The sequence below is a fragment of the Pristis pectinata genome, chromosome 7 (assembly GCF_009764475.1).
Source record: "Pristis pectinata isolate sPriPec2 chromosome 7, sPriPec2.1.pri, whole genome shotgun sequence".
NCBI classification, from domain to species: Eukaryota; Metazoa; Chordata; class Chondrichthyes; order Rhinopristiformes; family Pristidae; genus Pristis; species Pristis pectinata.
The window spans coordinates 52251156-52264654 of NC_067411.1; the positions used below are offsets into that span (position 1 = coordinate 52251156).

Here is a 13499-nt window from a genome sequence, read left to right on the forward strand (position 1 = left end):
AGTTATTATCTGGTGTGGTTTATAGCATGCTGTATTTAATTGGCAACACAGCCCCCCTTCCTCTTCCAATCCCCCCTTTTGTTGTCCCCTTCACCTCATACTCCACCCCCCATCCCCCCCAGGTCCCCTTCACCAATCTTTGTCCCCATCCCCCTCCTGGTTCCATCCACCCATTACACATACACAGTTCATCTACAGGTTCCGCACAGACTCCCCCCCAACCCCGGCACTTTCAATCCTCAACACTGTTCTTCTCAAAATGGCTGCTCCTCCAGATCTTGCCTTCCTATAATTCACTGCTAGGCCTCACAGTAAGAAAACAGACAGCTCCTCACCTGATACACACTTTTTGAAAGTATCTCTGCTGCTGCTCTCCTTGTGTTGTAACTAAGGCTTAGCAAACCTGCTCCTCGCTGAGCCTCAGTAACAAAACAAGGAGAGCAGCAGTTAACTGTTCTGTCACTTTCTCCCAAGAGAAATTATATTTGATATATGCAGAAAGATACCCTTAATTGTGGCAGAGAAAGAAGCTATGCTGCTTCATTTTAAGCCTCAAGTGGGCATGCATGGCTTTTTTTTAATCCCTTGGCTGAATAAGTAACTTTCAAATGAAAAATACCACGAAGATAATTAAGCTTTTGGATTCACTTATCATTTTGAGCAGAGATATGACTGGAGTACAACATTGAAGACAAACCAAGACCAAGAAATTGCTTACCTCCAGCTCTTTTTTCAGACGCTCCTCTCGATCAATGCTGTACTCAAGTTCTTTCGCCTGTCTTCGCAATGCTTCAGCAAGACTGTTGCGCTCAACTTCTAGTTCTTTTAATCGCTTTTGCAGCTCAACAAATGTTTGTTCCTGGTCCTTAAAGTACAATCAATTCATCAATTTAATTGATTTTAAGTGTTTTTCTTCCAAAAACTGTAAGCTTTTCAAAAATGTTGCCCAACTTTTAGATAAAAGATTTCTTTTTTTAACTTTAGACTGCTCTTCACATTTACAAGACTATGAGAAGTGTTCCTGACAAGTGCAGTGCAGCTTACATTATTTTGAACATTTAAAAAAGATCTTAGATTTATCTGATACAATTATGGCATTTGAAAAGGAAAGGAGTAGAGGGAAGTAGCAGGGTACATAAGGTAGTTTAGGAGGGTCTTCAACCTTCATCACATAGCGTGGTAACATAACCACAGACAGTCCCAAAGAATGCAGCTGCTAAATTGGGTCCAAACCAGGTGATGTGCAAACTAACATGAAGGAAAAACCAACTTGACATTATCTATGCGAATACTGTCTATGCATATTATTATACATTATCTATGGCTGATGCAACTGCCCATGACAGCACAAGTAGAAGGGACCATTGCACTGCCTTTGTTTCCACAGGGCATTTTCACACCAAGGATATCCTCCATGGTGTTGTGTGGCATTACAATTTTACTAAATAGTATAGAAATGGAATTTTCAGCTCAAAATTGGGCATACACAAGGTGCTGTGCACTATTTGCAGCAACAAAAATGCACTCTACCACAATCTGTAACCTCAAACAGAAAGGAAATGGAGCAGGCAAACAGAATAGAAGAGGCCAAGTACCCAATGCATTTTTGTGACAATGGAAGAATGATACAATCCCAGGTAGACAGTGGTACAAGATCCTAAAAAGACTGCAAGGAAGCTCGATGAAAAAAAATCATTGTACGAGAATTCAATGAAAAAAAAGCAGCACAGAGTTTTTTGTACTTGGAGAACTGTATACTGATCCTTGCTTATACTGATCTAGAGAATTGGCTGACAGTACAGGTAACTCCAGATTCAAGTTCTACACTCAAGCAGTAGCTACTGAATTTGCAGATGTGGAAATGGAAAACTAAACATAAAATACCAGTAAGCTAGATGAGAGTAACCAGCATCCTCCAAGAAGTTTCAGTGAAGAATAACCGAGGATGACCAAAAGCAGTGATTCTCACAGAACCTTTCCCCATACTTGAGCAATTGCTTTTAAGGGGATAAAGACTTGTGGAGACAAAATTTATGAGGAGAAATACCAGAGTGCATGTGCTCATTACATTTGGGAGAGATTGCTGACATCACACAAAATGAGATATATTTTGGGTCCCTTCTACTCCCAGACCCCACCAGAGCACCTGAGGCTGACACCTGATGCTGAGTCCAAATGGAGCAAAGGCCATTGAGATACAATGAGATAAGTTCAATAAGTTATAAGTTCAATAGTCTTATCACAGTGGGGCAGAAGTTGTCCTTAAGTCTGGAGGTAAGTACCCTCAGGCTCCTGTATCTTCTACCCGATGGAAGAGGAGAGAAGAGAGAATGTCCCGGGTGGGTGGGGTCTTTGATTATGCTGGCTGATTCACCAAGACAACGAGAGGTAAGGACAGAGTCCAAGGAGGGGAAGCTGTTGTCCGTCATGCGCTGGGCTGTGTCCACAACTCTCTGCAGTTTCTTGCGTTCCTGGGCAGAGCAGTTGCCGTACCAAGCCCTGATACGTCCAGATAGGATGCTTTCTATGGTGCATCGGTAAAAGTTGGTGAGAGTCAAAGGGGACAAACCAAATTTCTTTAGCCTCCTGAGGAAGTAGAGGCGCTGGTGAGCTTTCTTGGCCGTGGCATCTACGTGATTTGACAGGCTGTTGGTGATGTTCACTCCCAGGAACTTGAAGCTCTCAACCCTCTCGACCTCAGCACCATTGATGTAGACAGGTGCATGTACACCGCCTGAGATGCAAGTGAGGGCTGCATTGATGGTGGTGTACATGCCATTTACTGAAGAAAAAGGACACCTCTGATGTCTTGGAATGGAAAGCCTCATCATGGGAACAGATGCGGAGGAACTGAGAGAAGGGGATAGCATCCTTGCAAGTGACAGGGTGGGAAGAAGTGTGATCAAGGTAACTGTGGGAGTCAGTGGATTTGGAAAAGATGTGTGGTTAATCTGTCTCCGGAGATGGAAACAGAGAGATCAAGAAAGGGAGAGAGGTGTCAGAGTTGGACCAAGTAAATTTGAGGGCAGGGTGGAAGTTGGAGGCAAAGTTGATGAAATTGACAAGCTCAGCATGGGTGCAGGAAGCAGCACCCCCATGCAGTTGTCAGTGTAGTGAAGGAGTTGGGGAGCGCTGATGTAGGCTTGGAACACGGACTGTTCCACTTTGCCGACGAAAAGGCAGGCATAGCTAAAGCCCATGCAAATGCCCATGGCTACACCTTTGGTTTGGAGAAAGTGAGAGGAGCTGAAAGAGAAGTTGTTGAGGGTGAGCACCAGTTCTGCCAGACAGAGGAGGGTGGCAGCAGAGGGGAACTGGTTGGGTGTTGTCCAGAAAGAAATGGAAAACCTTAACGCCTTCCTAATGGGGGATGGAAATGTACAGGGACTTAAAAGTCCATTGTGAAAATGAGGCCATCAGGGCCAGGAAACTGAAAGTTGTTGAAGTGATGGAGAGCATGCGAAGTGTCACGGATGTAGGTGGGAAGGGACTGGACTGGACCAAGGAAGACAAATTGGTGTCACAATACAAGGACATGAGTTCAGTAGAGCAGGAGCAGGCAGAAACAAGGGGCCTACTGGGGCAGTTAGGTTTGTGGATCTTGGGTATGTGTGGGGTAGGGGAACTATGATGTTGGAGACCTCCAGAGGTGATGAGGTCGGTGATGGTGTGGGAGACAATGACCTGATGCTCCTTTGTGGGGTCCTGGTTGAGAGGGAAGTAAGAGGAGGTGTCCAAGAGTTGACATCTGGCCTCAGCAAGGTAAAGGTCTGTCTGCCAGACCTTGTCTGCGGGTTTGATGGCAAGGTTAGAGTTAATATGGAGAGAGTGGAGGGCAGTGCATTCAGAGGGGGCAAGGTTGGAATAGATAACAGGAGAGGTGAAGTTGAGATGGTTAATGTCCCATCAGCAATTAGAGATGAAAAAGATCTAAAGCAGGCAAAAAGGCCAGGATGAGGTGAACAAAAGGAAGGACTTAAGGTAGGAGAAAGGGTCAACAGTGGGGACGTGGAGATTCCTTGCCGAAGAAGTAGGCGCAGAGATGGAGGCGATGGAAGAAGAGCTCAGTGTCATGGCGGGCTAAGAACTCATTGAGGTGTGGGTGCAGGGGGGCAAAGGCTCCTGCATAGGCAAGGTTCCGCCTCAGAGAGGGGAAGGTCAGGGGATAGTAAAGACACGGCAGGGGCTGGGGTCGGGGGAGGGTAAAGGATTGGAGGGGTCAGAGGACAGAGGAGAGTTGGTGGGGTCAGGGAAAGTGGGGTGGGAGGAAGATGGGTGCTCAGAGGAGTGAAGGGGAGACAAGGGGCAAGGGGAGGCTTGAGAGACCAGGGTTGGGTGGAGAGTAGTGGTGGAAGCAGAGGCGCAGTAGGACCCAGCAGCGGTGTGAGAGTTCTCGGCCTGGAGGCAGCCGAAGACGGGGCGTGGGGGTGGTCATGGCCTGGAGGCAGGCAGGTGTCCAATCCTTCCTGGACGTGAGGAAGGAGAAGAACCGGCAATTGAAGGCATGGATCCGGCAGAGGACGAAGTGTCAGAGAGGTCCGTGGCAGGTCGTGGAGAGTGAGGCCCAGAGCTGTGGCAGAGACCCCAAGACAGGGCCCGCAGCGATCTGTGCATGGCAGCGAGGGTGGCATGTAGAGTCTAGCGGGAGAAGCCAAGGGAGTAGCAGTCAATGGAACACAAGTATAGGATTCTTATTGGGGCCAAACTGGGAGGCCTGGAAACAGAGCCGAAAGCCATGTCACACAAGATGGCAGCGAAGACAAGTGCCCAGGAAGGCCATGTGGCTATAGTCGTGAGTCTGGGTGAGCAGATGGTCAAAGAACCGAAGAGCAGAAGAGATCACAGAGGGAGAGCAGTGAGAGAGGGCCTCACTGAACTCCATTAAAGAGCAGAGGAAAACTTCTTCAGGGTAGGCATACCTCAAAGAGACCTCGCAGTGGAGCAGCAAAATGAAGACAAGAAATTTTGCAGATGCTCTTTTGTTTTCCCTCATTCTTGTGGCCCCCCTCACCCCTCCTCTTTCCCCTCCCCACCCCACCCTCATAACCTGTCCATCTATTCCCCACCTCCTTCCACTTATTCCATGGTCTATTGTCCTCTCCTACGCATTCCTCCTTCTTCAGCCCTTTGCCTTTTCTACCTATCACCTCCCAGCTTCTTACATCACTCCCTTTCATCCCTCCTCCCACACCCACCTACCTTTGCCCTCTCATCTGGACTCAGCTATCGCCTGCCAGCCTGTGCTCCTCCCCCTCTCCTGATCTCGTTATTCTGGCTTCTGTCCTCTTCTGTTCTGGTCGCAAACCGAAACATTGACCATTTATTTCCCTATATAGATGCTGCCTGACCTCCTGAGTTCCTCCAGCATTTTGTGTGTGTTGTAAGAAATATTGGACCATTCAGTGCCATCTTATGACAAAATAACTAAAAAAAAATCAAGCATTTGGGGTCAGAGAGCTTGACCTAGATGGAGAAGAACCTCATTGGACACCTCTGAATAGTTGGCAGAAATTAATTATCATATAACATACAAGTTCATGTACTTGGAGAGAACTGAAAGGATAAGACATACACCAGGGGCCCTAGAGAGTACTGAAGAACTGAGAGACCTCAGGGCACAAGTCCAAGGATCCCTCTAGGTGGGCAGCACAAGTAAATAAGTTGGTGAAGGCTTATGGGATACTTGTATTCTATCACTAGGGTGAAGAAAGCAAGAGCAAGGAAATTATGGTGCAAAAGAGCCATTAAGTCGCAGATGAAGTACCATATGTTGTTCTGGCTACCGCACTATAGGGAGGACATGACTGCAGTGGGAAGGACACAGAGGAGATTCACCAAAATATTGTTTGGGATAGTACATTTCAATTATGAGGAAGATTGCTTGTTTTGCTTTGAGTGGAAGTGGCTGAGAGGGAGGGCAGTAGCAGGGTAGGAACTGATAAAGATATACAAAATTATGAAGGGCATCGACAGATAGGGTAGATAGTTGGAAGTTTATCCCCTGTAGCAGAGGTGTCTAAAGGACACAGGTTTAGGTTAAGGGGCAAAAGGTTTAGAAGGAATCAGAAGTACGTTCACCCAGAGGATGGTTGGAATGCACTGCCCGAGGGGGTGGTGGAGACGGAGACTCTCACAACATTAAAGTACCTTGGCAAGCACTTCAATCACCAAGGATCAAGGTGGTGTAAAACGGCTCAGTATGGATGAACACTTGGTTGGCATGGGCAAGTCCTGTTTCTGTGCTTGTACGGACTGATTCATTAAGATCCCACAGAATGTGATGAGTACTTTATTTGGAAAAAAAGAACAGCTACTGGTGACCGCATAATGCAATAAATAGTCAAGCAGAGTAGTAAAATACAAGATGACTGCAAATTTATCAAAAGCTGAAAGACTGAGATGCTGGAAATCTAAAACAAGAACAAAAATTGCTGTAAATACTTAATAGGTAAAGCAATGATGTTACAGGTTGATGATTGTAGAATAGCATCCACGTTCAAATGCTCTCTGGATACTTCAATGTTGTGAGAGTCTCTACCAGCCAAGGGACTGCTGTGTCTTCAGTGGTGTGATCTTTCAGAAAATAATAAATCTTACCCATGTCTGTCTAGGTACATTCCAAACTCGAGGAACTAATTGGGGATGGTAAGCTTACCATAGAACACTACAGCATAGAATACAGGCCATTTGGCCCTTCTAGTCTGTGCCAAAATGGTATTCCACTACTGCCATTTACCTGCACCCAGTCCATAACCCTCCAGACCTCTCCCATCCATGTATCTATCCAATTTATTCTTAAAACTCAAGAGTGAGCCCGCATTTACTACATCAGATGGCAGCCCGTCCCATACTCCCACCACTCTGAGTGAAGAAGTTCCCCCTAAACTTTTCCCTTTTTGCCCTAAAGCCATGTCCTCTCATACTTATCTCTCCTAATCTAAGTGGAAAGAGCCTACTCACATTAAATCTGTCTATACCCCTCATAATTTTGTAAGCCTCTATCAAATCTCCCCTCATTCTTCTGCACTCCAAGGAATAAAGTCCTAACCTGTTCAATCTTTCCCTGTAACTCAACTCCCGAAGACTGGGCAACATTCTAGTAAATCTCCTCTGCACTCTTTCAATCTTACTGATATCCTTCCTATAGTTAGGTGACCAGAACTGCACACAATACTCCAAATTTGGCCTCAATGTCTCATACAACCTCACCATAACATCCCAACTCCTATACTCAATACTTTGATTTAAGAATGCCAGGATGCCAAAAGCCTTCTTTACAACCTTGTCTACCTGCAGTGTCACTTTCAGGGAATTATGCATCTTTCAAGACGACCATCAAAACATATTAACTGGATATTTCCCTTACTGTTCATGTAGGATATAACTTCCTGCCATTGTTTTTAGTGCTTCCATTTTTTGACGGAGGCTCTTTCAGGAATATGTTAACATTTCATCAAAGGCTAAGCTAAAGGAACATCAGACTCAAAAAGTCTTCAGTACTTTCATTTTTTTTTTAATATATACTGGAAAAAATTCCCACTCTGGAATTAGTTGAAAAACATGATGAGGCTGGAGGAACTCAGCAGACCAGGCAGCATCCGTGGAGAAATGCAGGCAGTCAACATTTCGGGTCAGGACCCTTCTTCAGGACTGAAGATAGGAAAAGGGGAAGCCCAATATATAGGAGGGAAAAGCAGAGCAGAGATAGGTGGACAAAAGAGATGTGGAGTGGGCACAAGGTGCTAATAGGTAGATGCAGGTAAGAGAGGCAGTTGAGGGGGAGGAGGGGAGAGCAGATCCACCGGGCGATGGATCAAAGGTAAGGAGAGGGAAAAAAATGGTAGGAAAAAAAAGGCTAGGAATGGGAGAAAAGAAGCGTGGTGTGGGGGGGGGGGGTGTGGGGAAGTGGGGGTGGGGATTACCTAAAGTGGAGGAATTCAATGTTAATGCCATTAGGCTTCAAGGTTCCGCGATGGAAAATGAGGTGCTGTTCCTCTAGTTTGCGCTTGCAATTCTCCTGGCAGTGAAGGAGGCCGAGGACTGACATATCAGTGATAGTATGGGAGGGATATATGGGAGGAAGGGGTTAGATAGTCTTAGGCGTGGTTTGAAGGTCGGCACAACATGGTGGGCCGAAGAGCCTGTATTGTGCTGTATTGTTCAATGGTTCTATGGTTTTCTATGGGGGAAGTTGAAGAGACTGGCAACGGGGAGATGCAAATCGTGGTTATGGACAGAGCACAGGTGTTCTGCGAAACAATCACCTAGTCTGTGTTTGGTCTCACCAATGTAGAGGAGGCCACACTTGGAGCACCAAATGCATTAGATGATGTCAAGGGAGGTGCAGTTGAATCTCTGTCTCACCTGAAAGGAATGTTTGGGTCCCTGGATGGAGGTGGTGTAGGGGCAGGTGTTGCATCTGTGGCAGGGGCAGTAGAAAGTTCACGAGGTGGGAGCAGGATGGGTGGGGGGGAGGAGTGAACTAGGGAGTCATGGAGAGAGCAGTCCCTGCGAAAGGCAGAAAGTGGTGGAGGGGAAGATATGCTTGGTGGTGGGGTCCTATGGGAGATGGCAGAAGTGGCAGAGAATTCTGCCCACCCCGCCTCCCCTCTTTTGTCCACCTATCATTGCTCTGCTTTTCTGTCCTATATATTGGGCTTCCCCTTTTCCTATTTTTAGTCCTGAAGAAGGGTCCTGACCCAAAATGTTGACCACCTGCTTTTCTCCATGGATGCTGCCTGGCCTGCTGCGTTCCTCCAGCATCATCGTGTTTTTTTATCTAGATTCCAGCATCTGCAGTCCTTTGTTACTCTGGAATTAGTTTTCTCTTTACAAGTTAGAGAACACTGAAAAGTGATACCAAAGAATTTAAGATAAAAATAAATATGGGGTGGAGAGCCAAATGGAAAAAAAATTAAAAACAAGAGATTTCCAAATGCCATACATCTCAAATAACCATCTGCTTGAAGCCAACTTTTCTTTTGTGGATTCAAATAATTTATCAATGCCCAGTTTAAAGTCCTTGTATTGTTAGATTATTGGATCTTTGGTCAGAACCTTTACAGAACATGTGCGCTAATTTAGTCATCCCTTAATACCATACAATTCATAACACAGAAAATATGATTTTCCTGTCCAATTCTGTTCACTCAATCTGTGCTTTAGACTGCATTTCAGGAAATGACCAGGAGAGGTCATTCTACTTTTGGCAATGTTTTGCAGACAACTGCAAATAACACCTTCCCGTCCCACTTAAAAGTAATTTCCTCTATTTTTCCCTTCTCAATGATGTGTTATTGCCATTTGTACCAGTTCTCAAAAGTTTTACAACAAAAACAATACAAGACAAAATGGAAGATGTTCCTGGTAAATATCAATTAAAACAAAATCCCGTGTTTAGTTCCACTCAGCATAATTCATTGAATAAAATAACACAAGCAGTGCCAGGACAAGTCAAGTTAACTTGCTGAAAGTTTAGCATTCTTGTCAATTTAAAAAATACTAATCTTATCATTAATATATACAAAATCAAATTTTATTCAAAGCAAGTAGCATAAAATTTTCAAATAAGATTAGCACCTTAGTACCAGTTAATAATCATTCAATTATCAACCACCAGGTTAAATAGGATGAAACAGTGCAGGTGGGAGGTTTAGAACAACGTGTTGCAACAACTAAAATGTTATAATCACGATACAGATAGTATTCTAACAATAGGCATACTTTTAAGGTCAAACATAGCACCATTATTCAAGATACCTAGCCGTCTAGATGGCCAGAAAGAGAGAAAGCCAGACATATAGACAGATAAAAATTTGCAGAAACATGATTTCCACTCTCACAATCGCCAGGTTAAACAATGGAATTGCAATAAAAATTGTACTTCTGATGGATCTAGGTACTGAGAAGTTGCACCATGCAAAAGAAAATAGAAAATATTTTGAAGTTTGAAAAGAAAACAATAAATTAAATCCAGAGGCCAACTCAAGTCACACACAGCCAGCTAGTAGGTATTCAGAGTGCTTAGCAGTGCTGCAAAAGAGCATATCTGTGGTCCAACTGCCAGCCATTTTACAACTTCACCCTTCCCACAAGGAATCTTGTGAAAATTTCAGTAGGAACGATTTCCCGGATCAATTGCACAGTAGCCACTCATGAGGGCAGTTCAGCCTTGCTTCTTTTCAATCCATCCTGTGATGCAGAAGTCTTTCCAAGCCATTACCAATATTGCAAGCTCTTTGTAAAAAGCCACTTTCATTCCAATTTGGAGGAACTGTCCATTTTTCCATTCAGTGTATCCACAATATCTCTGTATCCTCCTTATACAAAACTATTTCCAAGTGTTTCAGTTAATTTATGGAATCAAAGTAAGGGTGTAGGTGAGTTAGAAATTAATACATTTTTCATCCAAAAAGATGAAGGAAACCTAGAAGAGGCCAAAATCCATTTCCAAAAGGTTCTTGCCCTCCAAGATACATGAAAGTTGCATTGGTTAATCTACATTCCTTTTGCCAGTCCTACTTTTGTTAATCTCATTTCCATGGATTTACATGGATTTGGCTCAAAGTAATAAAAACAAAAATCTTTCCAAAACCTTTCAAACCAGACTTGGAATATTTTAATGAACACATTTCTGGCCACGGAATTTCATCTTATAATCAAGAAATAAGATCATACCAGTGAAGCATGCGAACTACAGACAGAATGTCTGCCCCAGGAGACTATTTTAAAGATAGATCATATTGTTGAATTATAACAAGTTTATATCAAGATAATAGAGTCTCTCTCCACAGAATAAACAAAAAACCTTCTAAACTTTAAATGGGAGAGTAAAAAGCAGCCCATTCACTACCTGAAAATGTTTTTACTAAACAGTTTAAAGGAATCTGGATCAAAAACAGAAAATGCTGGAAAATTCAGGTCAGGCAGCATCTGTAAAAAGAGAAATAGACAATGTTTCAGGTCTGTGACATTTTGTCAGAACTGAGAAATATAAGTTAGTTTTCAATAGAAAAGGTGAAGTATGGATGTGTAAAACAAAGGGAATATCTGTGACAGGATGAGTCAAAGTGGCTTAATGATGGTAGTTACCAGCACATTAAGCTTCTTGGCCTGTGCAATGAGTTGTTGCTGATAAAGTGGTGGGACCTACCCAGCAGGCAGGATTTCTTCATGGAGGATAAAAAAAAACTGGGCCAACATGAAAAAAGGAAATGGAAAATACTGGGCAGGCAGCATCTGTGGAAAGAGAAACAGTTGATATTTCAGATGAGGAACCCTGCAACAGACCTAAGAAAGAGGAAAGTTAGTTAGTCTAGGCAGCAGCAAAATACATGGAGAACGTAGAACATTACAGCACAGGAACAGGCCCTTCAGCCCACGATGTTGTGCTGGATTAATCAAACTAACAATTAAATGCCCAATGAAACTGACCACTTCTGCCTACACAATGTCCATATCCCTCCATTCTCTGCACATTCACGTGCCTATAGAAGAGCCTCTTAAACGCCTCCATCTTATTTGCCTCCACTACCACCCCGGCAACACATTCCTGTTACGGACTCAGTGAAAGTCCCTTTAAGATAGAGAGAGTGTGTGTATGTGTGTGTGGGGCGCGCTTACGTCAATAGAAGATAAAGGACGTAATGACGTTGTTGAAGGAGAGAGAGAGAGAGAGAGAGAGAGAGAAGGGAGAGAGACACCAGCCTGCTAGTTTTCTCTATCGATGGATGAGAAACAATAACTGTGTTTGCCACAGAAATCCATGTATGGAAGTTGGAAGTAATCCGGTGGAGTTCACTTTGTTGCTGACCTGTAGAGGGAAACAGGTATTTGTGTGTGGACGACCACGATTCGGATGCTTTTCGGGGTGAGGAAGTCACTACCAAGTAAACGCTGAAGTGTCGTTTGGGGTTCCATCGTGGAACATTTGGATTTCGTATTTACTCTCCCTATGTTTTTCTACATCTACGTCTTATCTTCTGACAACGGTGGTTGTTGAAGAAGCCCTTGCTCATGTTTCACCTTATGGCTTGCGGAACTAAACTTTAAGAACCATTTCGGAACTTGGAGTTTTGGACTTTGTCACACACACACACACACACACACACACACACACACACAAAGAGTTTAGTTTTGGGGTTAACATTCGAGGTTTAACATTTTTGAATTCTAACATACTAACATTTTTACTTTTATTTTACGTATTATCATAAGTAGTAATTAATAAAATAGTTTTTAACACTGAATCATGCTCAGTGTGTTTCTTTTGTTGCTGGTTCGTGACATTCCAAGCACCCACCACTCTAAAAAAAAAACTTGCCCACACATCTCATTTGAACTTACCCCCTCTCACGTTAAATGCATGCGCTCTAGTATTAGATATTTCGACCCTGGGAAAAAGATACCAGCTCTCTATCCTATCTATGTCTCTCATAATTGTATACATTTAAATAACATCTCCCGTCAGCCTCCACCACCTCAGGAGGAAACAACCCAAGTTTGTCCAACCTCTCCTTATACCGCATGCCTTCTAATCCAGGTAGCATCCTGGTAAACCTCTTCTGCACCCTCCCCAAAGCCTCCACATCCTTACTGTAATAAGGCAACCAAAAATGAATGCAATACTCCAGATGCAGCCTAGCCAGAGTTTTATAAAGCTGCAACATGACTTCAATTCTTGACCACTTTGCCTCAACTAATAAAGGCAAGTATGCTGTATGCCACTTTTACCACCATATCACCTTCTGCAGCCACTTTCAGGGAGTTATGGGCTTGGACCCCAAGATCCCTCTGTACATAAACACTATTAAGGGTCTTGACACTGTCCCTTTACACTTGATCTCTCAAAGTGCAACACCTCACATTCAGTTGGACTAAACTCCATCTGCCATTTCCCCACCCATATCTGCAACTGATCTTTATCACACTGTATCCTTTAGCAATCGTCTACGTTATCCACAACACCACCAATCTTTGTATCATCAGCAAACTTACGAATCCACCTATCCACATTTTCATCCAGATCATTTACATGTATCACAAACAGCAGAGGTCCCAGTACAGATGACTGTCGAACACCACTCATCATGGACCTCCAGAATAAGTCCCATTGACTACTACCCTTTGTCTTCTCTGGGCAATCCAACTCTGAATCCAAATGGCCAAGTCACTGGGGATCCCATGCATCTTAACCTTCTGGATGAGCCTACCATGAGGGACCTCATCAAACGCCTTACAAAATCCATGTCAACATCCACAGCTCTCCCTTCATTAATCACCTTCATCATCTCCTCAAAAGGCTCAATGAAGTTAGCAAGACACAACTTGCCCTGCGCAAAGCCACGCTGATTGTCCCTAAATAGGCTATTCTTCTCCAAATGCACATAAATCCTATCCTTCAGAATCCTCTCCAATAGCTTCCCTATCACTGACCCAAGCTCACCAGTCTATAGTTTCCAGGATTCTCTTATTTCCCTTCTTGAACAAAGGAACAAAAT

At 43.8% G+C, this 13499-nt stretch overlaps 1 protein-coding gene across 4 annotated transcripts in view; it reads right to left on the bottom strand.

The window, feature by feature from the left end:
* Positions 1-13499, bottom strand: part of LOC127572676 (coiled-coil domain-containing protein 171-like) — a 497458-nt gene that overhangs the window by 452252 nt on the left and 31707 nt on the right. For 3 of the 4 annotated variants that reach the window (XM_052020186.1, XM_052020185.1, XM_052020187.1), the window contains exon 6: positions 719-865. The exons of the other annotated variant lie outside the window; for it this stretch is intronic. In XM_052020186.1, coding sequence (XP_051876146.1) covers positions 719-865 — 147 coding nt within the window. The remainder of the gene's footprint in view (positions 1-718; positions 866-13499) is intronic. 4 annotated transcript variants of the gene reach the window in all.